The following is a 27114-nucleotide window of genomic DNA, read 5'->3' as shown; positions in this document are numbered from 1 at the left end:
TCTAAGGATCATTTTCCTTAACTAAAGAAACAATTTAAGGTATTCTGTGCAACACCCTTAAATAAACCCCTTACCTAAGGATAAATTAAGCCTTAAGGGTCATACTTCAGGGGAAAAACTTAAGGTCTTTTGTGTTTACCCTCACTATGCCTGCCTTCGTGAAGTCGCACCATCGCGCGTGTGAAAAAAAGTCCCGCCTGAAACACTGTCGCGTGGCGCAGCGTTCCAAACGTTGTGTAATCAAACACACCGGTATGGCGGTATATTAAAAATTCATATCATAACGAAAATATACACTGGTTTACGGTGTGAACCGGTATACCGCCCAGCACTAAGCGGAGGAGTGGCCGAGTGAAGAGCCACCTGAGCGCGGAGCGGGATATTCGCACCGCTCAGCTCCGCTCACTAGCTCTGCTTACCACCATGTCACATGACCTTAAAATATTGCGGGAGTCTTAGCCTGCAGACAGATCTTGCAGTTGCCTTCCACGGTCTGCACGACAGGTTTCTCAGTTCAAAGACGTGATGGGGCCATTTGGGAGGAATCTGCTCATGACTTTTGACGGGTGTGTCATACTGCTTCCTTATGTTGGAATATGCAAAAATGAACCGAAATCGAACGGATACCTTCTTATATTTCATTTCTGCAACAATGGTAGGCTAGCCTACTGAAAACGTTTGGATATTCTGTTATTTTCTGCTGTTGGTTAACTAGATAGACACACATATAGGGAAAACACTTTTTGAATTTGATATTGAATTTGTGCTAAGATGCAGGTCAATTTGATATTGAATTTGTGCTACGATGCAGGTCTGTTAACTGTATTGTATGACAACAGTGGTTTATTTAAACTACATCATAAGAATTTATTTAGTCAGTCGTCATGCTCATTTTAATGAGTAACAATGAAAGTTATGCTGTATTTGCAAACAAAATTCCGCGATATCTCCCGCGAGTCACGTCAGGCAGACTGTAGCCTGTCTGTCCGGGATGAGCTGCCGTCTGTTGCAGCTCCTCCCGGCTAGCCTCTGAAGTTCACGTTGACGTAGAAAGCCAGACAAAGTCAGACACAGTTCATCTTGAACAAGCCTACTAAAAACTTTTTTAGTAACTCAAAGTTTCAAAGCCGCTGGAAAAAAGTTGTTACATTGTGTTGCACGCACAGCAAGACCGTGCAATGCATGAATTGGTGACCGGATTGAAGCAGCAATGCAATCTAGTGTGTAAGAGCATTGCATCGACATTAAAATGACCAACACAGTACAAATGCAAAAAAAAAATACATGTCATCTCATCTCAACTATGGGCGCAGCCATGTTTGTCGTAAGGTCGTACCTCGGGGTACCCTAAAGAACTCCGAGGTAAAGGGGGCGTGCCTTCGTGAAATGGCGCAAGAAATCTGGGTAATTTACACTTTCCAACTCGTGCGGGGGATTTACGATACAAAAGGAAACCATTACACTTAAGATGCTCAACATGCTTCTGCGTCAACTCCACGGCGTAGCCACGCCGTCACTCCTACGGCGTCGTGACCCTTTTATGTCTTTTCTGTGTCGGGTTGCTGAGCATCGCGGTGCATTTCACCGCATCACATCTGCATCTTCTCTGTTAACCATTTCTTGACTTGTTTGGCTGTATGTGTTTGGATCATTGTATGGTTTAATGGTCCAATGATGCCTATTGGGGCAGGTCTCTTTGCAAACTGCCTGATCTTTTCCTCCAGAATCTCAGTGTAGCCTCTTGCTTTAGTGTTACCGTTCACTTTGAGAAGGTCACCAGAGGGCTATTTCACAAAGGCAGAGTTAAGACATCCAAGATAAACCTCGCTTTATCACTTAACATAGCGTTGTCTGGTCATCCTAGCTCAACTCGTTTCACTAATGCCAATCCAGAATGAGTAGGAGCGACTATGTCAAGCCAGGTGTAAGTAATTCAGGATGTGTGCGCGTTCTCGTTTCTGCTCCAAGTGCCCACGGTTGGAATAAAAAAGACGCAGAAAATAGTGTTATTCACACAAAGTGAAAAACCGCTTTTGATATAGACTAACAATGAAGTAAAGTTGTCCTTTTTGGAATGGGGAATCATGGCTATTTCTGTAAAACAGCAGGAGTAGGGATGGTAGACCAACTGAATGCAAATTTACGTATGCACCCACGTGTGAGTGCTTCTTTGTCTGGGCACGCAACGTCATTAAGAAAGCGCTTGCCACTGCAAAGATGCTATGCTATGTATACTATGATATACCTTTACATTATAGTTGAAAACACCTTTGAAAACTTGACCCTCCACTTCCAATCAACTACAGTAGGCTATTCATCAAACGTCCATCAACAAAAGAAGTAAACAACGAGTACCTAGGCCTATGTTAATAATTATAAGGCTATCACAATTAAAATGATAACCATATGGTAGTAGACAGACAATCTATTTTGTTTTGCGAGCAAATACATTTAGCAAATAGTATATAAATGGAATAAAGCTCCTTAAAAATTAGCATGGAGGTCTGATTTGAATGATAGCTAGCTGAACCAATAAGACAACATAATTACCATTAGAATGAACTTAGCTTGGCTGTTAGCCTGGTCTTAGCTTGACTTAGCTTGGCTGCTAGCCAGGCTAGGTGCAGAGAATAAATCCCCATGGTAACTTATGTGCCATCTCTTTTGTGAAACCAAGTCAAGGCTAAATTCATCCAGGATGACCAAAAAGCTTATTCCCTTATCTAGGTTTTGTGAAATACCCCTCTGGTCCCCCTGGTTGAAAAACATTCCAAAAGAATACTTTTCTAACCCCCACAATTGAAATGGACATGGTGTCATTGGAATTTGATGCTTCTTTTTTTATGCCAATCTCAGGCCATGTCCCTGGGTCAAAAAAATTCAGCAAAAGCTAAATTCTTTCTCCATGTGTGCCCTTATAAAGGTTTAGCGGAGTTGTGCATGTTTGGAGAAGAGTGATCCATGATCAGCATCCAAGATGACCAAGTGATCCATTTTGAGATGGAGTGAACATTTCAACCACCAAAACACCATCCACAATGTGGAGAATAGCTATAAAAATGTATTAGTTTTGGGTGTTTTTCAGACAATGGGACCTGGTGAACTTCTCAAAGTAAACGGTAACACTGAAACAAGTGGCAAATTGAGAATTTTGGAGGAGAATATCAGGCTGTCTGCCGAGAGACCTGCCCCAGTAGGCGGCATTGGACCATTAAACTACACAATGTTCCAAAACATACAGCTAAACAAGGCAAGAAATGGTTAACCGAGAACAATACTAACATTGAAGAGTGGCCCAGACATAGTCCAGAACTCAATCTGTCAAAAGTTAGCACAAGGCCTGAGGGGTGGCAAATAATCGCTCTTGACTCAAAACCCAGATTGCTGTTAAAAAGGTGCAGTCTACAATCATTGTGGAGACATGGAGAGGCTTTGTAGGTATTATAAGAACCATTTTGAGAGCTGTGAATGCAAATAAAGATGTTTTCATTAAAATTTTAAAAAAAGATACATTTTTTTGATTCCATGTTTCTACCACATTGTCTTACAATCTTTTGACATGTGGTAGTGTCATTTTCAGTCAGAACAAACATATTGGTAAAGAGAAAATTGAATCAATATTTACCAGGGGTATGAATAATTTTGTTTTTAACTGTATGGTAAAGACAGTTGGCTACTTTTCCCACAGCTCTCTCTCCAACCTCCCTGGACATTACTTTCAAACTGAGCTAGTTCAGACAAAGACCATTGGACTGTCTATGCTCATTTAAACAATTGAGCAAAACCTTGCAGTCGTTTTTAAATAAATTTGAAACAGATTCAATAACATCTCAATAAAAAATAAAGCATCACAACAATGTCTATTATATAAATATAAAATAGGCACACACAGGGGTGTAAAGGTAAGCCTATTATACCTTACCATTTAGGTACAGGATGTTCAATACAGATGCAGATGCAGCCTTTAACAGTAATCAACAGTAGAATTTTACGCCCACACAAACGTGTAAGTGCAAGGAAACCAGTAGTTGAGAAAAACCAGAAGGCACACAACACCGGTTACAAAGTATGATATTAAGTATGCTATTGATTTGCTTCTTTTGAATGTGGGAGTTAATGTGACCGTTTCGCCAGGTTTACTCACAAACGTCATTGGACAGTACTTGAAATGATGTTAGCTTATGGTAGCCAAATATGTTGGCTCGGTTCGTTACAATGACTAGTTAAAATAATTGGTCCATTTCAGCCCTCGGATAGTCTTTTTCCACAGACAGAGAACCAGCTCCGTTCCTGTTCTCGAACCAACATTTAAACCAGTCGGAGCATTTCGACCAAACAAAAAACGGTTCGGAACGTGGCACTTTGGTTCGGAGCTTGAACCAGAAAATGTTGTTTTTTCCTGCGAACCGGAGTGGGCATGTCACTTTACCATTCAGATGGGAGAAGGCTTAAACCATGCGTTTTCCCTCGTTATCAACTGTTGTCATAAGTAAACAAAACTAATCAACTAGAACTAGTCTGCAGACGTTAACTAGCATTTTACACAGCTGATTTCTGCCATTTTTACGGGACAACTGTCATATTCTCCCATTCATGCATCTCATTAACTTTTGTTTTGCATGCAACACCCATTGTTGATGACGCACCCATGGTTCGGTTCAAAACTGGTGGAAATGCGGACTGGTTCACTGGATAGCACTAAGGTTCAAATAATTCTGGACAGAATTCAAGAAAGGGTTCACTGTCGGTGGAAAAACACGACCTCAGAGCAATGAAGGCTGATTTATGCTCCTACTTAGAATTGACAGTGTAGCTCCGCAGAGCCCTCTGCGTCGCCATGTACAAGCCCTACACCATCGCTTGACATGCACCTCCAAAACATTTTAACTTACTTAAGGCTTAAAGGACTGGCCATCTGGCATACCAGGCATTTTCCCGATGGCCAGACGCAACTTTTGGGCCGATATAATAGGCTATATAATTTAATTTGTCCAACGATCGGCCCATATGAAGGACAGTCAGCGGCCCACTGGTTCATTTTCCATACTGACACTGGACTGATCCACTAACAGCTCTTGTCAGGCCCCACCCTAACCCCTTTTGGCTCAGAGCCAGGATTCTGTGAGCGCATCAAAATGGTTAATCGAAGTAACCTACACGTTGAAATTGCGGCCTATGTAAGCAACAGGTTGAAGTTTGTTGAATTTGAATGAGATGTAAGCAAGCATACAGAGCGGAGTGACAGTGAGCAGGTGGTGGAGAGTGTAGCCTAGTTGAAGCTACCGTATTTTCCTGACTATAAGTATAAGTTGCATCAGTCAAAAAATCCGTCATGAAGAGGATAAAACATGTATAAGTCCGAACTATAAGTCGCATTTATTTAGAAATGTATTTCACAAAATCCAAGACCAAGAACAGACAGACTATGTAACTGGACACAGAGGCCAAAAAGATTGAGAATTGTACTGGGAATGTTAATGAAGACGAAGGAGTGAATAGCGGCGAGCTGGGCGATAACAAAGGCGGGCAAGGAGGACCCGATGGTAATTGTAAAGGAATTTACAAAAGATTCAGCGAACAAAAACGCTGATGTGGTACATGAAAATTTAGCTAGAAATGTGGAGAATGCAATCAAACATTTTGGGCGATATCGAGGCACAAGCCGGCAGCAGAGCAAATGCTCGAGAGGCTACCTTTGAGAACGAGAGAAAGAAAAAGATGCACGTTTTAAAAGAACGTTTAGACGAAGGAGTGAATGGCTGCAAGATGAGGCGAGCCGGGCGATAACGAAGGCGGCCAACGAGGGCCCGACGGTAATTGTAAAGCAATTTACAAAAGATTCACTGAACATAAATGCTGATGTGGTATATGAAAATTTAGCTAGAAATTGCAGTGCAGTGCAATCAATTTTGGGTAATGTCGAAAAAAGCCTGTCGGGACGCTAAAATGTCCCGGTTTACACCTACCACCTTTACACCAACCACCTTATTATAGCCTGATCATTAACTAAACCCATGTAGAAAGTCTCGAACTTCGAACTTAAAAGTAGAATCGATGATGCAGCCACACCCCCAATGTCACGTCCAGCATGTATGCCAAGACGCACAAACACACATGCATGTGCTGAACTGCAGCGTCAACACTCTAATTTTAGGCTGCAGCCAGTTAAAATATACACATCAACCTACCGAAATCAAAGCCCCTCTTGCTACTTTGAAATCACCGGTATGGAAGTATTCGTTCATTCACGTCAATTAAAACTAACTTGGCCTACTCAACTTAGCAAGTGAAAAGATGATCTAGTTACAGTCCAAAGTTACTTTAAGGCTTAAAATGCACATTGGTACATATTCCATGAACACTAACCTTGGGTCTCTTTGGAGTGTGCTGAAACAATTAAATTAACATTCTGTGTTTCATTCCACTATGTTCACGTCTCTGTTTAGCCTAATGTTAGTTCTGTTTACATTACAACCTCGCGGTTGGAACGGATTCAAAATAAAAAGCGGTTTCAAAATAAAAGCCCCCCAAAACAGAAAAGGAAAAGGCCAAAAAGAGTAAATAACATATAAGGAATGCATTAATAGTAATATTTAAAAAAAGATTGAGAATCGAATCGTGACTTTAAAATCGAAAATTACATCGAATCGAGGATTTGGAGAATCGCGACACCCCTAGTAGAAAGGCTATAGCCTAAAGTGTACGCCGTATGAGTTCGATAATGTGTGTGCGTGGCGCGCGTGTATCAGTCTGCATAATCAATCGTAACAGTCTGCATAATCTTGCAACCTTACAGTGTATCTATGTAAACATTGCTGCAATGCCTCGTCATATCTGCCTCGTTTTAACAGGACAATGCTGAAGAGAAAGTCATCATTCTCGAAATGACCTATGACTGAGTTTTGTTTTCAAATGTTTTCATGCATGTCTGGATAACTGGTGAGGAATGTTTTGGCGACAGACTATCGTACATCCTCAAATTATGGCCAGGGTCTTTTATTTACTTAAGGCCGATTTATGCTTCTTGTGCATAATGTAATGTTATGTTTTTGTCCACTTTTAGTGGACTGAGTTTGTTCTTTTAAAAGGACTTTATGTCAAAACATTAACAAAAAGTTAATTACAAGTTAACTGTTGAAGTAGGGAGGCCTACGTAGATGTTTTATATTAAATGAACGCTTGCTTTGTGCTGTAATTAAGCTTTATTCAAAACAAGTTTATGATGTGCAGTATATTGATATTTTTCATTCCTCTTTCAAGTTTCTTCGGCAGTTGGGTTTGTTACCAACATGGCAGTTTGGAGATGTGTATGGTTTGGACCCAGAACTACTCAACATTGTTCCAAGGCCCGTCTGCGCAGTCCTGTTATTGTTCCCTGTTACAGAGAAGGTAACTTGGCCTCTCCCTCATCCTGTTTGATATCATTAGAATTGTATCATTAACAACAGTAGTTCCCACTACTGCGATTTACAGTGGGCAGTGCTTCGACTTGGCCAGCTTCACTCGCGGTCCGCGTGTGGGATCACGCGGTATCACGCGGCTTTAATTTGTATTTTTCCAGTGAGACGCTGCAACAACCCAAACAACCGGTAGATGGCTCAAGTGAGCAGGGTGTCTCGTAAAAAGAAATAGAGCCTGGAAAACCCTACACAGACTTAACTACAGACTTTAGCAGACTGGTTTAGAAATAATTTAATAGCCAGTGTCAACAACTTTATTAGCCAGTGTTTAACAACAGTGTTTCTCAAACTTTTTCAGTTTCAGGACCACTTAACTAACCCTAGCTAAAAAAAAAAGACCTCCTTCAACAGTAGCCTATAATTAGTCTACACAATAGGCCTACTCACTGAACCACCTTGCTTATTGTCTTTGCACTTTGCTTATTGTGTCAGAGGATTCATACTGTATGATTTAAACTGGCATATCTCACATAGACAGTGTTGCAGAACTGTTTGGATTTACATACAAGTTGGTTCAATATTGCAAACAACTCCTATATTATATTTTACCACGTCTGCTCGCGGACCACTTGGGATAGCTTGCGGACCACCAGTAATCCCCGGACCACACTTTGAGAAACACTGGTCTACGAATATGACCGTGGTCCAGTCGAATCTTTTACTGTCTATGGTCAAATCCCAGCCGAGCTATAACTGTAGCTCGACTTACCTATGCATGCAAACCTACTAACTGACAAAAAATCAGAATGAGTAATTATAACAGACGAGTAGCCCTGTGGACACAATATTGTTGGAAAATTGAGATGTGTGAAACACTATTTGACTCAAATGGTAATAATTTGTTATAAAAAAAAAAGACTAAAATGTGTTGACTAAATCTGACTAAGACTAAGATACCTTTTAGTTTTCTTTTGACTAAAACTACACTAAAATGACGAGACTTTTAGTCGACTAAAACTTGACTAACAAAAATTATATTTGAATGACTAAATATGACAGACTAAAAAGGACATTTCGTCACAAGACCAAGACTAAATTAAAAATAGGTGACAAAATTAACACTAATCCATATTAACAATAAAAAGCAATTATTGTGTATCTTAACCTGTGTGATTTTCCTATGTACAGTACGAGTCTTTCAGACTGGACGAAGAGAAGAAAATCATCTCAGAAGGGCAACAGGTCTCTTCAGATGTGTATTTCATGAGACAAACCATTGGTAATGCATGTGGGACAATTGGAATGATCCATGCTGTGGCAAACAACCAAGAACGTCTGGAATTTGGTAAGTGGAAGTGAGTAAAAGTTGATTAGTTATGGTTTAGAGGTGACGCCAAATGGCCAGCATCTATAAATCGTTCAGTCTAATAGTTGCAAAATGTGATTTTCAATGTGCAGAGAACATGCCACAATGAAAAGCCAAATCACTGTAGTGATCTCCTTGTCCCTTATCTTGTCCATCAGCCCAGGAAAAAAACAATGAGAATCTAATGATGAAACCTTGCCTGTCTGTGGGTATTATGGTGTTGAAGACAATGGTGCTTGGATGTACACTATGTATCAAGTTGATACATATTTAAATTATGCCATAAATTATTATTGCCATTTGAATGTATTACAAAATATGGAAAATATCTTCACATCTTTACATTCATGTATACCAGTGTTTCTCAAACTTTTTCAGACCAAGGACCACTTGATCAATAAAAAAAGCCTCACAGACCACCTAGCTAAAAAAAATAAATAAATTAGACCTACTTCAATAGTAAACTACACAATAGGCCTACTCACTGAACCACTTTGATTGTATTATTGTGTCAGAGAATTCATATGATTTAAACTGGCATGGCTTACATAGGCAGTGTTGCAGAAATGTTTGGATTTACATACAAGTTGGTTCAATATTGCAAACAACTCATCTATTATATTTTACCACGTCTGCTCGCGGACCACTTGGGCTAGCTTGCGGACCACCAGTGGTCCCCGGACCACACTTTGAGAAACACTGATGTATACCACATTTTACATGAATTTGATGAACCCCGTACGTGAAATGCGTCGGAACACGCCTTGATAATGCGTATTCTGTGTAATCCGCGCCCTGATGAGGTTGTTTTAAATTAGGATAATCTTTTGCCCAATCTGACTCCAATTATACTGTTATTACCAATTATTTTACTGATGTCTGAAGTCGAACAAAATCAAAAGCAGATTACACCCTATTATGTTCAAAAATTGCATTGCGATTAATTTTTCATCTCAATCATATGTAAACATAACACATTTGTATTGATTTTTAGCTAATTTACGGTGCATTGTTAATGCACTACTTCTCCGTTTTTGTGCGATTTACTACTTCCTCTACTTGCTTGAATCAAAACTCTGGATGTCTGCCATCTAGTGGTTGAGAGTACAAATCTATTGGATCTATTGTCTGTTTTAATCAGTGTTGCCGTTTTTTGCAAGTTTACCACTTTGGCGCTTAGAGGGTTAAGTATTGGAGTAATATGCTCAAATCTCTTGGATTTTGTGAGAGCCCTAGCAGCAGCATTTTGTATGACTTCAAGCTGTTTGGTAGTCTTATTGGCAAGGCCTGTTAGGAGTCCATTACAGTAGCCAACCGTACTGGAAATAAAAACATGAATTTTTTTCAAGTCATGCTGTGACACAAAATCACTGTTTGGCAATGTTCTTGAGATGGTTAAAAAGCCGATTTAGTGATGGCTTTTATGTGCCTGTCAAAATTAAGATCTCAATTCTGACACCCAGATTTTTAACGGAGTCCTTTGCTTTAAGCCCTTTGGATCCAAGAACAGTGGTAACTCTACTCCTTTCATCTCTCTTACCAAATATGATTACTTCTGTCTTGTACTTATTCAGCTAGAGAAAGTTGGGGGACATCCAGTTGTTGATGTTATTGATGCTTTCACATAGAGAGTCAAGGGGACCGTGGTCATTCGGTGATAGGGCTAGGTAGATCTGTGTGTCATCAGCATAACCGTGGTACGAAATTCCATTGTTCTTGATTTATTATTTGTCCGATTTGTACTACTAGAGGATTACAATTGGGAGAATGATTTGCTGACCGTGACAGACCATTCTAGTCAAATGTAAAAATCTGCTTTCTTTAGACAGCTGTCTGCCCATGTCTATTGCCACTGCTACTATTAACTGTGACCATATTTTTTAGAATCAGACTCGCCTCTGAAGAAGTTCCTACTGCAGTCATACAAGTTGAGTCCAGATGAGAAGGCTATTTTTCTTGAGAGCGATGAGGTATTGAACAAAAATAATTAAAAGTACTTCATTTTGAAGCATGCATTATATATAACCTTACACTGGCGAAAAATACCAAGCAGTGGTTAATTCGTTCCCTTGTATTTACAGAGTATACGTGTAACACATGAAACAAGTGCACAAGAAGGACAGACTGAGGTAAGATTTCAGTTTCATTCACCTCGCAGCATGAAAATCCAGGCAATTCTAGCAAAAAAATGATAAATTCACATTTGTATCGCGATTTAAAATTGATTCATAGAATTCCAAAAATCGATTACTATTTTGTTCTGTTTCATAACAGCGTTTAAAGGGGTGATGGAATGGATGAACAGAGCATTTGACCTTATTCTTCTTGTTAACACAGAGCGTATGCAACTTAGGTCAGTCCAAGACATGCTCAGATGTTATTTCACAAGCCCTGTTACAACCCTATAATTAGGCTGGAGAATAAAATGGTCCATTTTGGCAGATTTAGCGCCCCCTCAATGTTTTCTGGACATCCTCATAAATAATGAATTACCTTGCAGCCAATGACTACTCACTTCTCAACACACTACACACTTAATTCCAATCTTTGAGACAGAATTGGAGAAGGGATCAAATACTGAGGAATAATCAGTCCCGTAGGTGGCGGTATGAAACAAATGAACAATTCAATCTGCCAATATTAACTGAAGAAGACTACTCACTTCACAGTCTTCCAGTTTAGCCTACACATATAAGTGTGCATGCACAGGGTGACCAATTAGTAGCTGAAGCATAAGTAACACAATTTTTATACTCTCAGCAGTTTGTTTGCTGTGCCAATGCGTGTGCTATTTTTAGTTTGTAGGCTCCTTCCATCTTTGGTAAAAGGGAGTTCGTATGGAGATGGAGGGAATATGAGACTCTGCAAACTCTTATTATATGTACTATGTAATCCCAAAATACTAATGTATGCAAATTACCACAAAGAAGCTTGTATCATTTTTTTTTTTTATTGCTACTTGCTAGGTTTGACTGTAGATGTAGTAAACATAATGACTCGTAATTCTGATTCTTGAAAAACACCCTAGTCAACAAGTATAGGCATAGTAGAGGGGGAAACATTGGAAACTTGGCGATCATATTAGCTAACTATGCTAGTTTTCGAACACTAGCATAGTTAGCTAATCGCTACAGTCCAAGTGTCATTATGGGAACAGCACTTGTTTTGGGATTACAATAAAGGTTTTTTTTGTATGTACAGTGTGTATTTCTCGCTAACTTTAACAAAATCCAAACATTAAAATTAGAGATGCACCAATAGATCGGCTGGTGACCGGAATTGGCCGTTTTTCACGTGATCGGCCATGACCGGCGACTGGCCGGTCAGTCTGAAACATGCCGATTTTATGCCGGTCAAATGCACTCGCGCGCTCCGCAATTGTAACAATACCCAGCTGAGTTTGCAAAGTTTGAAGAAGCTAGCAACCAGGCCAACAGGCACTGAATACAACAGGAAAGCCCTGCAGCGCATAGTGAAAACAGCTGGAAGGATCATTGGTGCTTCACTCCCCTCCCTGAAGGACATTTACACCACCCACCTCACCCGCAAGGCGACCAAAATTGTGAGTGATGCAAGTCACCCCGCTCACAATCTGTTTGATCTACTGCCCTCTGGGAAGAGGTACAGAAGCCTGCGCCCCAAGACTACCAGACTCACCAACAGCTTCATACACCAAGCTGTAAGGATGCTGAACTCTCTCCCTCCTCTCCCCCCTCCACCCTCAGCTACATAACATCCTGGACATTGGACCCACAATGGCCGCCTGCACTACTCCACTTGCACACTTGAACACTTACACACTTGTACACTTTACAACTTGGTGTTGTTGTCCTGAAAACACAACACTTCTGCTGCTCTTACATAACTTGCACCACTATGCCACTTTCTTTATTACTTAGGTCAAACAGAACTACCCAAGCCTTTTATTGGCCTGACTTTGCACTAGTATTTTATTGACTGTCTATGCACAATTTCAACCAAATTTTGCTGCTCTTATTTTTTTCATTATTATTTGTGCCCTCTTATTTACTTATTTACTTACTTTTTTGTTTACTTGAATGTTATGTTTGCCTGTGGACTTAAATTGGTAAAATATGTCTCGTCTTCACCGTGGGATAGTGAGAAACGTAATTTCGATCTCTTTGTATGTCTGGAACATGTGAAGAAATTGAAAATAAAGCTGACTTTGACTTTTGACTTTGAACACTCAGGGCTGGATGTAGGGTTACAAAGAAATATCTAATAGGCTACTGAGTTTTTCTATGCAGCGAACGCTGTGTTTTGCCATATTGCGTGGAAGGAGCACCTAATCGCTATTAGCTCTTCTCCTCCCCTGTGTTTGCTGATGGCCTACTCCCACATTTCCCTTGCCCTCCTATAAATTCATCAATGCATATGAAAATATGTTACATATTAGGATGTTCAAATCATGAAAATTGTTCTTATAATGCTGGGCGGTATACCGGTTCACACCGTATACCGGTGTATATTTTCGTTATGATATGAATTTTTAATATACCGCCATACCGGTGTATTTGATTACACAACGTTTGGAACGCTGCGCCGCGCAACAGTGTTTCAGACGGGACTTTTTTCACACACACGCATGGTGTGACTGTGAGGCATGGTGAGGGTAAACACAAAACCCCTTAAGTTTTTCCCCTGAAGTATGACCCTTAAGGCTTAATTTCTCCTTAGGTAAGGGGTTAATTTAAGGGTGTTGCACAGAATACCTTAAATTGTTTCTTTAGTTAAGGAAAAACGTTAAGGGATACTGCATTGAAAGGGATTTACCGTCATGAAAATTCTATTGTTCAACAGGTGTAACTAGCTGGCTAGTAGGTGATGTCGTTAGTTAGCAACCCAGCGAACACAGTGAAGTTTAATGAACTTATCATTCATCTCACCTTAAGAATCTACTGAAATTATCCAGGTAGCAAGTAAAGCATGTTATAGACATGAACTGAGCAATACTAGCTGGCTAGCTAGAAATGATCCTGACTGTCATCAGTGCACCAAAACAAACTTTTTTGTTAATGTTTTGCCTAGCGAACCGAACCGAAGCTCATGACAGGCTAACAAGACATCCACCTCAAGTTAACGTTAGCCTACCACTAACGTCATGTAAACCACGCAATGATAATAAGGCATGTTTCTGATGGTCCTATTTGACAGATTAAGCATATTAGCTTTTAAATTGTATAATTTTCAAAAGTATATTATTGCAAGTTGCACTACTTTTTGTATTGGTTTTATACAAGATGTTTGTGAAATTTTCACAGTAAAAGTTCTGTATTTTGACTGCAATTGTCTTTGCATTCTGATTAGATTCTTCATTAGAGTCATGAGTAGCTCTTTGTAAACAGCATCATTTTCTGGGGCCATGCAAAACTGCATTATCCCTTGTGTGGAGTTATTCTACATCATGACCGTAAAATAGGCCATCCTTAGTCAATGTACTGCAGCAATTCCTCTCTCAACCTGTAGAAAATGCTGTGAACATCTGATTATGCATGAAAAAAAATACTGTGATATACATTTTTGGTCTTTAGTTGGATATTGGATGCGAGAAGGAAAAAAAAATGGGTGTTCCATAACAGTGCATTTATATTAGTAGTCTGTGAAATGAATGTCCCACACATTTACAAGCATTATAGTTTGATAATGCAGCTGAAGTTAGACTTGAAGAAGAATCTGTCTGCTCACCGGTTCCATTTTTTTAACAGCCATTTCATTATTGATAAGTTGATTATATTTCTATATTAACATGTTATATTAAAGAAAAGATAACTATTTGTGTGTGCTGTAAAATGGTTAGAAGAAATTAAATCGGAATCAGCTAAAATCGGTATCGGCAGGTCAAACTCTATGAAATATCAGAATCGGCCCAAAAAATTGCAATCAGTGCATCTCTAATTAAAATGCCAAACAAATATCTGCAAATACGGCCGTCTTGGATCATCTAGCCTGGTGTCATAGATCTTCCAGTGAAGGAGCTGCTGCATGAAGCTGGAAGTGGGCTGGTGTGTATGTAAATTACGGGAGCGTTACAAAGGTACAGACCAGAGCTAAATAAGGTGCAACCGCCGAACTGTCGTCATCTATTAGCTTCGTCGCGATTCATCCATTTTATAGTTTGAAGTTGTGAGATTTCCATACAAAGGAGTTGACAATGGGGTTTCGGAAGTTCCCTGTATGTTTATTTTACATACCGAACTGCAGTTATTGAACTATGCCAAGACAAACTCTGTTTTGCATTCTATCACCATTTAAAGGAGAAATCCGTCCGATTTTTACATGGTACTTGATCGCTAATTGTCGCCGAATACTGTCGATAGGGGAATCGGTGCTACCGAACTAGAGTAGCTGCAGCTAATGGCCAGTACTCCCAGTCAGCTACAGTGCTAGGTCTCGGGGCCTCTTAACAGACTCAAAATGTCATTAAAAGGTCTGTACTAGATGAGTCCTTTAGTGACCTAACGATGCATTTTCTGTAATGTATATATATATATATATATATATATATATATATATATATATATATATATATAGGTTTATGGGCAGGTTATGAAATATAAAAAAAAGTGTAAGGGCATTGATGAAACGGTGCAGGAGTAAATGTAAACAGGTAAACAGTGCAGTGCAGTCAATGTAAACAGGTAAACAGTGCAGAAGTAAAAAGTAAACGGGTAAACAAGTAAACAGCTAAAGTGCAAATGCTAGACAGGTGGTGTAATTTTGGTGAGCAGTGTTACAGCTTCTGGAACAGAATCGCCTGTATCAACTGCCAGATGAGAGTAGGCTGAAAAGATAGGCTGTGTGTTGTGGATGGAGGGGAGTTGGAAGCCAATAGTCCTTTGGGCAGATTTCACTACTCTTTGCCTTGCGATCGGCAGCGTTGCAGTTGCCTTACCATACAGAGATGCAGTTTTTGAGTATGCTCTCAATGGTAGAACGGTAGAAGTCTGATAGAATCCTTGGACATGGGTGTGCTTTCTTACGGCTTCTACACACAGTTGCGTTCCGTCAACGCATGCCAGTGGGTGTTCCCGACGGTAGCTATGCAAATGACTTGAAGTATAACCGTAATTTGATTGGTTGGTGCTGTCCGTCGATTGGCTTGATTGGCTGGTGCCGTCTGTCGGTGCAGTAACAGCTGAACTGCTCAACGCATGGAGGTAATATATATAACTGGAGAGAGTGACTAAGTCCCACCCTCTATACAAATGAATGGTGGAGGCTAGGCTAGTAAATCCGGCCAATTCATAGTCAACGCCATCTTGAACACTGGGGTTCGGATCCAGCGCCAGTCGGCTCTGACCATGCGCCAAGTTACAAAGATGGAAATGACGCATGGACCAACGTCGATTTTTATTGGATATTCTGTAAAAAGAGAGTCGTCCTCCAGTAAGAAGGTGGCGATAATGCACATAAAGTCCTTGCCTCAAAACAAGAAGAAAAAGTTGCGGTCTGCCTGCTGTCCTGCTGCAAATATTCGATGTGAAATATCCGTAATTAATTACGTCCCCAACTCATCTAAAATGTGGTGTCTTTACTTTGAGTTGTACACCGCAGATGGTAAAGTAACGGTTAAAGAGAATGTTGTCTGCGGACTCAGCAAAAAAACAGTTTACTTGCGCATCCACGACATCCAATCTTCGCACTCACCTGTGGAGTTACCATCCAAATGAGGCAGCGGTGTCAGAGGCACAGTAGACGGCCAGAGCATCGTCAGGCGTCCAACATCGTATGATGGCATACTTTCCATAAATCCTAAATTATCTCCGGCGTCTGCTATTTACTTAGGCTGCGCAAAGCACAGGTATTTATTTGAGGTAGGCTTATTCGAGGCAGACCTTTTCTACGTTATTGTGAGACATGCGTTTTGTTTGGAGCGACATACCAGGCTATCAAACGCAGACGATTTTCGGTTTTGGTATGAGATTTAATTTACTTTTTGACTTTTATTATATAGTTAAATGCTGAGACTGATGGGCATTTAGATCTAGAGGGTATTTGATGATCACTGTAAAGTTTTGTGTAGTTGAAAAAGTGTTGGAATTTCCAGCTGTTTATTCTTGAGACAAGGCCTTTCCTTCATTCATTGAGCGTGCGCTGTGCTCTAATGGAAACCTTATTGCATAGCGAAGTAGCCTAAATTGAGTTTTTTTTTTTTTTTTTTAATTATGCATGGTTTACTTTTTATTAAATTCGTAGGCTGGAATGCCTCGCGGCAATAATTGTGTTTAAATGTAGTAGCCTAGTGCTTCAGCCTCTGGCTGAGCCCAAAGGGCGGCTATAGGTTGAGAGCAACGTGTTGGAGACCCATGGTGTAACGAGACAAGGGCTTTATGCCGCTGTTGTGTAATTTATTGTCTTTAATCATGTTTAGGCTATGTTTGTTCGGGACAAACAACAACGAAACAAGATCAATACAATTTTCTTTTTTGTCATATGATGAATAAACAACCACAATATGCACGTCTTCTCATAGGCTCCTCAAGAAATACGCACTGAATAACGTTTGGCTGTAGCCGCTGGATAGGTACCCGCCCACCAACATGTACGCGCATGAGAGCTCGTGCCCAACACGGATTTTCGTGCATGGAGCTGGTTCCAAATGCTCCATGCAGCGCCATATTTAAAAATGGCGTATGCTTACATGCCGAAGCTAATCTGCACGCTCTTGACCCCCTGGCTCAACGCGAGCGACGGGAGAAACGCAACACAACGGACCCACAATTCAGTTCGGCAACGGATGACGTGAGCCCATGAAAAGTGAATGGGACTTCCAGCCCCAGAATCTCCAGCACTGCAACACACGCAACTGTGTGTAGGAGCCGTTAAGGGATTAAATGACGACCTCGCTTACAGTGCCCCCCTCCTCCTCCCCGTACTACCACTCTTCTGCTATACGAAAAAATCTTGCGAGCTCGCGATTTCTTCTTCCTATTTTTCCTAATAATTTCGCATGTGAGATGTATAGATACAGTGGGGAGAATAAGTATTTGAACCCATGCTAAAGTTGACGAAAATGCTCATTGGGTTCAATGCAAATCAAACCAGCTAATAGGCTAACTGAAAAACACACCATGCCAATGTATGGTGAAGGGTATGTGATGATGTGGGGCTATTTTAGTTCCAAAGGCCAAGGGAAGGATGGATATAGGGATGTAACGATTACCGGTATAATGATAAACCGTGATAAAAATGTTGACGATAACAATTACCGTTTTCTTTTGAAATATCATAATTATCACGGTTGATTACCACGGTGTTGAAACCGTGTGTTTAATCCTTCCCAGCTTCATCCGAGCCTGCTTTTGACATACAGTAGGCCTGGTACAATGAAGCAAAATTGGTACCCTACTGATTCTGTTGTCTAATTGATGGTTTTAACTGCTATTTGGATTAGGCTACAACTGATTTTAAAAGGCGGAACATTTTCACCGCAAAACTTGCACTGTATCATTTAGCCACTCTGCGTCTTTTTATGTTCGCGTCCACATTAAATCCATTCCACTCACGTTATCAGAAGAACACAGTAGCCTAAAGTTTTATTTCGAACACTTAATTTGGTCTTACTCAGGGTAGGAATTTCACGGCGGCCACGTCGTTGCCCCTTGCGTTGGCCGTGATGTCCCTTTGAAAAATAGCCTATGGCCTGTCAAAATATTCACAGTGCAAATTAATTTAGTCTTTTAGCGCAAGAAAGTGCGTCTAAATTCACCCAGTCTTCTCAGTTGAACTACTCGCGAAGTAGCCTACTCATCACACAGACATCACAAGTATCACATGAAAGAGCTTTTTCTCAGCTTTTAAACGATGTTAGCCGCGAATTGCTGTGGTGAACGGTTCGCGAGAAAAGTAAATAATATAATTCAATTTAATCATAAATTCTACTGAAGGTTTTGCGTCCATCTACATAGCCTAGATATCTGTAAATATTAGATGATCAGATGATTTGCAGTTCTATGTAATATGTCATGTTTCATGTTTTTGTAATGTTTCATACAGTGATGCAGGTCTACTGCAGTGAATAGGCTATACAACTTTGATCATTTTTATAGCTTACTACTGTATAGTTAACTTTGGCCTTGGTGCCCTAACATGTGGCCTTTGTGCCATCCACCAAATATGCCCAACTGAAGGCCAAGTGGCCTTGCCCCCAGAATGGTGAAATTCCAAGCCTGGTCTCACTCATTGGATCCAAAAAACAGTAATAGCAACCTCCAAGTAATGTTAGGGTAAGTTAACACTGCAAAAAATGAATTCTAACCAAGTGTTATTGATCTTATATTAAGATTAAAAAATCTATTTGGTATTGATTTTAGTATGAAAAGACTTACCTAGCGCCCTCTCAAAAGATCATTTTGACTTAATTTAAGAAGACTTTAACTTATTTTAAGGAGTCTTACCAAGACAAATTTGCTTGTTTTCAAGATGAGATGTCTTAAAATAAGTCAATTTTTTTTTAAATTAAGTCAAATGATTTCACAAGAAAGCGCTAGGTAAGTCTCTTCATACTGAAAACAATACCAACTAGTTTTTTTTATCTAGATATAAGATTAATAACACTTGGTTAGATTTTGTTAGATAAGCAGTTTTTGCAGTGAAGCTATAAGCACATAGCCAATTAAACATGAACGGGACACTTTTTGAAACTATTTCAGCTTGTGTAGGCCTATCAGTGCTTTCTGAACATATTGAACACACTTTTAAAAATACCGTGATAATACCGAAAACCGTGATCATTTTGGTCACTATAACCGTGAGGTTAAATTTTCATACTGTTACATCCCTAGATGCATAGTATCCTGGATCCATGAAATAAGTGGCCTTTAAAAATAAAAAATCTGCCTGCCTCTATGGGAATTTAACATAGGGGTCAAATACTTATTGCCCCTGTAATTTAAGGAAGAACATTTATTTATTCACGATACATTCTTCATTCGCTAAGAAAATTGGTGTCCTTAAAGTTAGGATTTTTACTATTTGTTTTAATTAAGGCATTAAGATCAATTTCTAACAGATGTTTTATATTTTTCCTTTTAGTCAACTTTAGCATGGGTTCAAATACTTATTCTCCCCACTGTGTGTATGTGTGTGTATATATGTATATATACATATATACATACATACATACATACATACATACATACATACATACATACATACATACATACATACATACATACATACATACATACATACATACATACATACATACATACATACATACATACATACATACATACATACATACATCTCGGAGGGCCAATTTGAGGGGTTTAGCACAGCCGCCGTAGAAAAAATGCCGTTGTCATCGAGCCTGCTCTGAATGTTATCGGCCAAGGAGATGAAAAAACGCTCATGAATGGTCTCTGCCTTTAGTTGTTCTCTGTCACTTGGCTGAGACACATTAACCCCCTTAAATGTTTGCTTGCTGCCCAATTCCTCCTTCAGACATCGTATGTTCACTCCATCGGCCTTCCTCATGGACCTCAGTGTCCGCACGGCAACGCCCACCTCAGCATTGACGGTGACAGCTGTGGCATCTCGTCTCTAAAGAAAGAGGGACAGGGCCTGCATCGTTTCGAGCGTGTCTTTCACTAATGCCATCTCCACCACAAAAAAGCCACTGAGTCATCTTAACATGAATTCCCTTACATTTAGCCCTGTCTTAGGTTGATCGTGATGTGTCTTCGGCCAGTGCCGCGAAGAGTTTGACCAGGGCTGGATAGCTTTCCTAAAGAGCAGTCACAGATGTGCACGACGAGGATAGCCAGCGCACGTCAAACACCCTTCCTATCCTGCGAGCTTGCATTTCCAAATAGGAAGCGACAAGCTCTAACTCTCGCATGTTCTTCGGACTTTGAAAGAAGAAGGCGTACAGGGAGTCAGTGAACATCTGGAAATGACTTGCATCTGTAATTTGTTTGACAGTGTCATGGACGGCAAGTTCTAGTTTGTGATTCATGCAGTGAATGACAATCAGGTTAATCTCCTCGCGTAGGAGTGTGGCGACCCCCTTGTATCGGCCAAACATAGCGCCGGCCCCATCCATTGCGAACCCAATTAGTCGGGAGCGCAACATGCCTTTTGAGACCCTGCTTCTCAAGGCACTGAAGCAGAGCGTCACAGATCACTGATCCAGTGCACGACTGCAACTCAGGAAGTTGGAAGAAAAAATTGCAACACTCCCCTTCAAATGGAATTCTAATGTAAATTATCAGACATGTTTTATTTGAAACTGTTGTGCTCTCATCAATGAGAATGCTGAACTTGTCGGGTGAGTTTTTAAGGAAGTCCACCAGACGCACTGACATTTTCTCTGCAATAAACATCAGCATATTCCGACATGCCTTGTCAGAATGCAGCATGTTACCGAGGTCAACACCGTTGAGTTGTTGCAGTTCGACCAGGTGAGGCTGCATTTTGAATGACAGGTCAGTGTAGCAGATCATATATGCTGTGCAAATGCAGTTCTCTGTGGTTTTTAAACTATGCTCATGATGCTTTCGCCACAGAGCTGCACTGTTCTCAGTTGCCTTCTCAATTGCAGTCTCTTGTCTTTTTTGTAAAATTTCAATGCATTTGATATGGCTTTGACATTTTCCGTGCTTGATGATTTTGTCATTTAATTTTTTTGCCGTTTTGGCTTTTATGCCTTGAAGGCAGAGTCTATATCAGGGATGTCAAAGTCAAATACATTAGAGGGCCAAAAAAACAAATTTGCTACAAGCCGGGGGCCGGACTGGTTCAATGTTTATTAAAACATATTAAAATGACTGCACGTAACCTATTGAACAAAGACGTGTACTGTATTTTATTTAATGATTAAATGAATAATGACTGTGACTGAAGTGCAGGCAAAGTTTGCACAGAAATGTACGATTTTTCCCATCCTCACCGACCTACATGAACCCACCCCCCCATCAAATTATCATAATGATATCACAATTATTATTACTTTTATACTATATTGCTATACATGCACTTCAAAACAGTCAGTTTTGACTGACACAAACAGTGTTTAAAGTGCTAAGATTGTTCACAAAAGTTTGTGAAAACATGCACATCAGAGTACTGCTTTACTAATGTAAAATATAATTAGGCCTACAATAGTTTCATTGTTTTTGCATTGTTGCATGATGCTTGCATGAGAAATACTTCTCAAAACAACAACAGTTAAATGGGTGCCATTGTTTTGGGATGTTTCCCTCATGCAAGAATATTTGCACTGATAGAATATTTATATGCTATTTAATTACATTTAATTTGAATGCCTGAATGTAAGGATTCAGGAAACACAATACCAGCTTTTGTGAATGGTAAATGCCATGCGTAAATCACTGATCTGGAGATCTTTAACTATCTTTAACTAAGACTAATTAATAGCTTTTGGCTGACTTTAATACTTAATGCCAAACAGTGTTTTATATAGTCTGTGCTCTGTTTTTAATGGAAGGTGCAAAAATCCACGTTGTTCTATTAAATGTCGTTTCATAATTAAATAGCCTTTCAATAAGTTGAAGCTTAGCTTTGCTACCAACATGCACACGCATGCATTAAATAAACAGGAAATTATCAGACGATGGCCCGGGAATAATTTCACTCTGCAGACCATTGTCCACATTGCGGACCGCGGCCTATAGTTTGACAAATGGTGACCTGCATGCTGCCATATTAAGGCCTTTTTACGGTGTGTTTTAGCCGGGTTTTCGCGTGGAAGGCTTTGTAGAAATCTGGTACCCTATTCAACGAAGTTAAACTGAAACTGAGCGTGCCGTTAAGACACCAGAATGAACGAGTTCACAGTAACGTTCATCAGGCAGTAGTAATACAGTATGTTCAGTTCACGTTCGCTCAAAATATGAACACGTTCAGGCACAACACTGGAGAGGGGGGTAGCTGAAAGTTGACATCTGCCCTGACTGAATACTGATGAATAATGAAGCCGAGGCCCACTTGTGGCGCCGCAGTGAGTTCGTGGGCTACCGTTGCATTGTGGGGAACAGAGTATTGGTGCGTGCAAAACAGCAGCCGGCGGCTGTGGCCTGCGGGTTGCCGGTTCTAATACTAATCAAATATCCCGGGGGCCGTAGATAATTCATTCGTGGGCCGGATCCGGCCCGCGGGCCTTGACTTTGACATGTCTGGTCTATATGAAGCGCCTCCTGTGTGTGTGGCCCCAAGTCCCTGATGCCGGAACAAGCTTGGCACTTGACTGACCCGTCTGTGCTGACAGCTAGCCACTCATGACCCTCCCTCCATTTAGCAAAGCGCCCCGGCTCGATACACCCTCCTACCACATGCGTTTCAGAGTCGCTAGCAACATCGGCGTTTCCTTCATCATCTAGAGGCTGGGAATCGTCCTGTAGGCCTACATGAGCGCCAACCTCCAGCGCATTTCTTGTGCTATCACTCTCAGGTGTTAATTTAGTTGTTTTATTATTGGGTCCTGTCAACTTATTTTTCTGACCAGGAACTGATGCTTGTTAGCTGATTATTACGTTACCTGCCAGATTAAAACGCAGTCTATCAAATTAAATATTTTAATAACCTTATCGGGCTAATTGCATATGATCTGAGCTAATTTAAGTTAAAACCCACCAGCTGCATCCCTGCAGGTGGCCTGCAGTGGCAGCCAAACAAAGCTTTCCCAGCTTTGATTCCAATCTACCTTTGACTCTCAGGCATCCTTGCAAATGCAGTTACACAGTACACTCTTTCACTGTTGTCCTGTAATCCATTAGAGACGCAAAAACACCACTTAAGGTAAAAATAAAAGTTGCTGATGGAAAATGGAATGGTTTAGCTGATCGGTCAAAATTCTTAGTATTGGTTAACAGTGAAAATATTGATTATGAACGTCCCTAATATATATGTTTTTGCAATCATTTAAACTGTGACGTCGTCTTTCAGGCTCCAAGTTCAGATGAAAAGGTGGATTTGCATTTCATAGCATTCGTGAATGTTGGAGGTCATCTATATGAACTGGGTAAGACGCATTGTATACAAATATTTTTGTAGTTCAGTAATTTGGAAAGGGCTTTGTATCACTACAAATACTGAACAATCTTATATCTGTTCACAGATGGCCGCAAGCCATTCCCCATAGTTCATGGAAAAACCACAGAAGACACTTTTCTTGAGGTAAGGACACACAATCTAGAAACTACAGTCTTAAGGAGAGACACATCAGGTGAAAACGTTTTTTCACGCACTGGTCAATTTCGAGATTGAGCTAGTTTGTTACCTTAGCATGTATTCTCACACTACTACAACAAAAAAGTCCGATTTACACATTTAGATGTTTATTTCATTATATTGTGTCTACTCGCGCCTGTATATTTATCCTAAATTCAGCGAAAGTTAGCATTCTAACCTTGCATGCACTCCCGTGACTGTGACCCAAAACATATTGTGTGTAGTACCGTTGGAAAGCTCTGTTTTCCCTGTATCCCGCTATGTGATCCATATATGGACACTTCCTTTGTATCAGCAACCAATCGCGAAAGTTCAAAGACGAGTCTAGGCTGAGAAGGGAATCTCATTGGCTGTCTTTCAAGGCTGTTTTCTCAAAACGAGTTTTCTCTCCCACTCTGAGCAAGGAAACTCCACTTCAGAAGCACGTACATACACCAAACTTTCTAGACTTATGCCTAACTATATTTCGAAGATTTTTACAGAAGGGTTTGTTAATTATTCCTAGCCTGACTTGCATGACATTTTATGCCTAAAAACATGGCAAAAATCGATTTTTTTAGGGCTATTAACATCATATTCTGATTTACAGGATAACTAAAGTAGATATTCATAAATCACTCTGTACATTTTTCAACATCTATTATCTGAACACAATGAAAACATAATTTTGAACCTGGCTGTATCCAATGCTCAGGTTTCTTGCTTTAAAATGTATGCAAATTAGCGCATATTTAATTAGATAATGGCAAATTTGCATATGTAAACATTAAATTACAGAAAACTTGTAATACATTTTTTTCTCATATTAATGTAAGTAATCAACTGGGTAAGTTTCATAGTGATATCTGCTTGTTAAAAATGTTACCCTATTCACCTGTAGTGTCTCACCTTAATGTAAGTAATCAACTGGGGAAGTTTCATAGTGATATCTGCTTGTTAACATTTTTTACCCTATTCACCTGTAGTGTCTCGCCTTAAAATACTAAATACCTTTCCTGTGATTGAAAAAAGATGACACTTAGTGAATACATTATCAACAATGTTATTTGGCTGATTTATAGTTGACAATGAAAGAGGGAAGTGGCTGTTAAGTTTATTTTGATTTAATTTTTTGTGATTATTTATTTAACAGGATGCCACAGAAGTTTGCAAAGAGGGAAGTGGCTGTTAAGTTTATTTTGATTTAATTTTTTGTGATTATTTATTTAACAGGATGCCACAGAAGTTTGCAAAGAGTTCATGGCACGAGATCCACAAGAACTACGTTTCACTGTCGTTGCCCTTTCCAAAGCATAACGTGTATTACTGAATTCCAACAGAAGGAATTTAAATACTGCCATTCATTGTTGAATATTAGTTAGGATGTTTGCATTTTTATAGAGAGGTTTGACTAGAACAAATAGTGTACTGCAAGAGGTAAGGTCAGCAAATTACTGTGGCCTAAAAAAGTGGCATCTCAAGGGAGTCGCTAACTGATGAGCAAAGTAACTCCAAACTGATTTTCTGATGCAGAGGTTATATTAGTTTGGTTTTATACTTGTATTTAAATCTGTGAGAAGTTAATCTCCCTCATTACTTTTTTATTTTAATGTGATATTTCTTGTATGCCTTTTGAAGTGTGGACTGGACATTTTGCTCTCCATTTATGACTGTTCTGATATAGGAAAGATCACATAAACCACTTACTTTTTTCCTCTTGAAATGTTTCCATCTTAATCTTTTCAAAAAAGTAATTAATTGCTAGGAAACTGTCATGGAATGAGACGGAGATTATGAAATGCCACTCTATTCCTTTTCATTAAAGAAAGGGTTGTCTTGGTAAACAATTCATAAATGTTGCCTCACTTTATGCTGCCTCTTTTAAATATATATATAATAAATGCAGTTCTTTAAGAAAAGGTCTCAGATGTGTTCTCAGTTTGATATGACAATGGATTAAGTTGAAACATTTTGCCAACGGTCTTTACATTTGTAAATGGGTAGTTGACAAATGTACTAAATAACAAACTAGGGATGCACGATCGTCCTGACATTGGTATCAGTGTTGCGCGGTCTGCCCGAAATTGAGCGGTCGTTATGAGTCATAAATAATAGAAAAAAAGAAAATAATATTTTGATATTCGGGTAATTTGCAGGCATCAGGGTCAGTTAAAATTAATTTTTAATTAAATATATATTTTCTAAAAATACTTAAAGTATCACAAGAAGGCTAGCATCAATATTTAACTCCATAAATTGCTATTTCAAAGCTTGTAAATTACCTAGTGAGGGGTAAAAAGCTTTTAACATTAAGTACCACATCTACAAGAGCATACAGGGATTGTATTTTAAAATGATCCTTTTAACATTTGATGGCATATAGGATTGTATTTTATTAAAATTCCTTTTGATGGCATAGAGAGCTCTGCGAGCTTTCTCTCTTGGCGCATTCACTGCAAGGTCAAAGCTTCCTGAGGCACTGAGTTTCAGGCCCAAGTAATTGTAACATTGTGAGTGCTGTAGAGCGGTGTTTCCTAGAGTAAAAAGGTATCTGGTTGCCTGGGATCTGGCTTTCTTTTGGAAGATTACAATCTTTGTTTTTGCAAAATTAACTGTCAAGGCCCAGTTCTGACAGAAGTGCTGTGTAGCCCTTGTTCAGAGGGCGAGAGCAGCACCAGGTCATCTGCGAAGAGCAGGAATTTAACTTCCGTATTGTTTAGGGGGAGTCCAGGAGCTGTAGATTGTTCCAGTAACACCGCTAACTCATTAATATAGATATTGAACAGGGTAGGACTCAAGCTACAGTACAGCCCTCTCACCCCATGCCCCTGAGTGAAGTATTCTGTTCTGCTGTTATCAATTATCACAGCGCATTTGTTGTCCATATACATGGATTTGATTGTATCATATATTTTACCCCCTACACCACTTTGTAAAGTTTTATAGAATAATCCATCATGCCAAATTGAGTCAAATGCTTTCTTAAAATCAACAAAACAAGTGAAGATTTTACTTTTGTTTGCTTGAATAACCATGTTTGTTAATTAGGGTGTGTAGGGTGTAAATGTGGTCAGTGGTACGATGTTTTGGTAAGAAGCCAATCTGACCTTTACTCAAGACATTGTGTTCGGTAAGGAAGGCCTGTAGACGGGCGTT

The 27114-nt window shown here is 39.7% G+C and overlaps 1 protein-coding gene across 2 annotated transcripts in view; it reads left to right on the top strand.

The window, feature by feature from the left end:
* The window catches only part of uchl3 (ubiquitin carboxyl-terminal esterase L3 (ubiquitin thiolesterase)), a 38671-nt gene extending 12794 nt beyond the window's left edge, over positions 1-25877 (top strand). For both annotated transcript variants that reach the window (XM_048239758.1, XM_048239759.1), the window contains exons 3-9: positions 7261-7389; positions 8589-8745; positions 10651-10736; positions 10848-10895; positions 23695-23770; positions 23867-23925; positions 25192-25877. In XM_048239758.1, the coding sequence (XP_048095715.1) occupies positions 7261-7389; positions 8589-8745; positions 10651-10736; positions 10848-10895; positions 23695-23770; positions 23867-23925; positions 25192-25275 (639 nt within the window). In that variant the 3' untranslated portion in view covers positions 25276-25877. The remainder of the gene's footprint in view (positions 1-7260; positions 7390-8588; positions 8746-10650; positions 10737-10847; positions 10896-23694; positions 23771-23866; positions 23926-25191) is intronic.
* Positions 25878-27114: the final 1237 nt, after the last annotated feature.

This window comes from Alosa alosa, chromosome 3 (genome assembly GCF_017589495.1).
Source record: "Alosa alosa isolate M-15738 ecotype Scorff River chromosome 3, AALO_Geno_1.1, whole genome shotgun sequence".
NCBI lineage: Eukaryota > Metazoa > Chordata > Actinopteri > Clupeiformes > Clupeidae > Alosa > Alosa alosa.
Note: the sequence above shows the minus strand (reverse complement) of the source record. Positions and strands in the feature narration are given on the sequence as shown.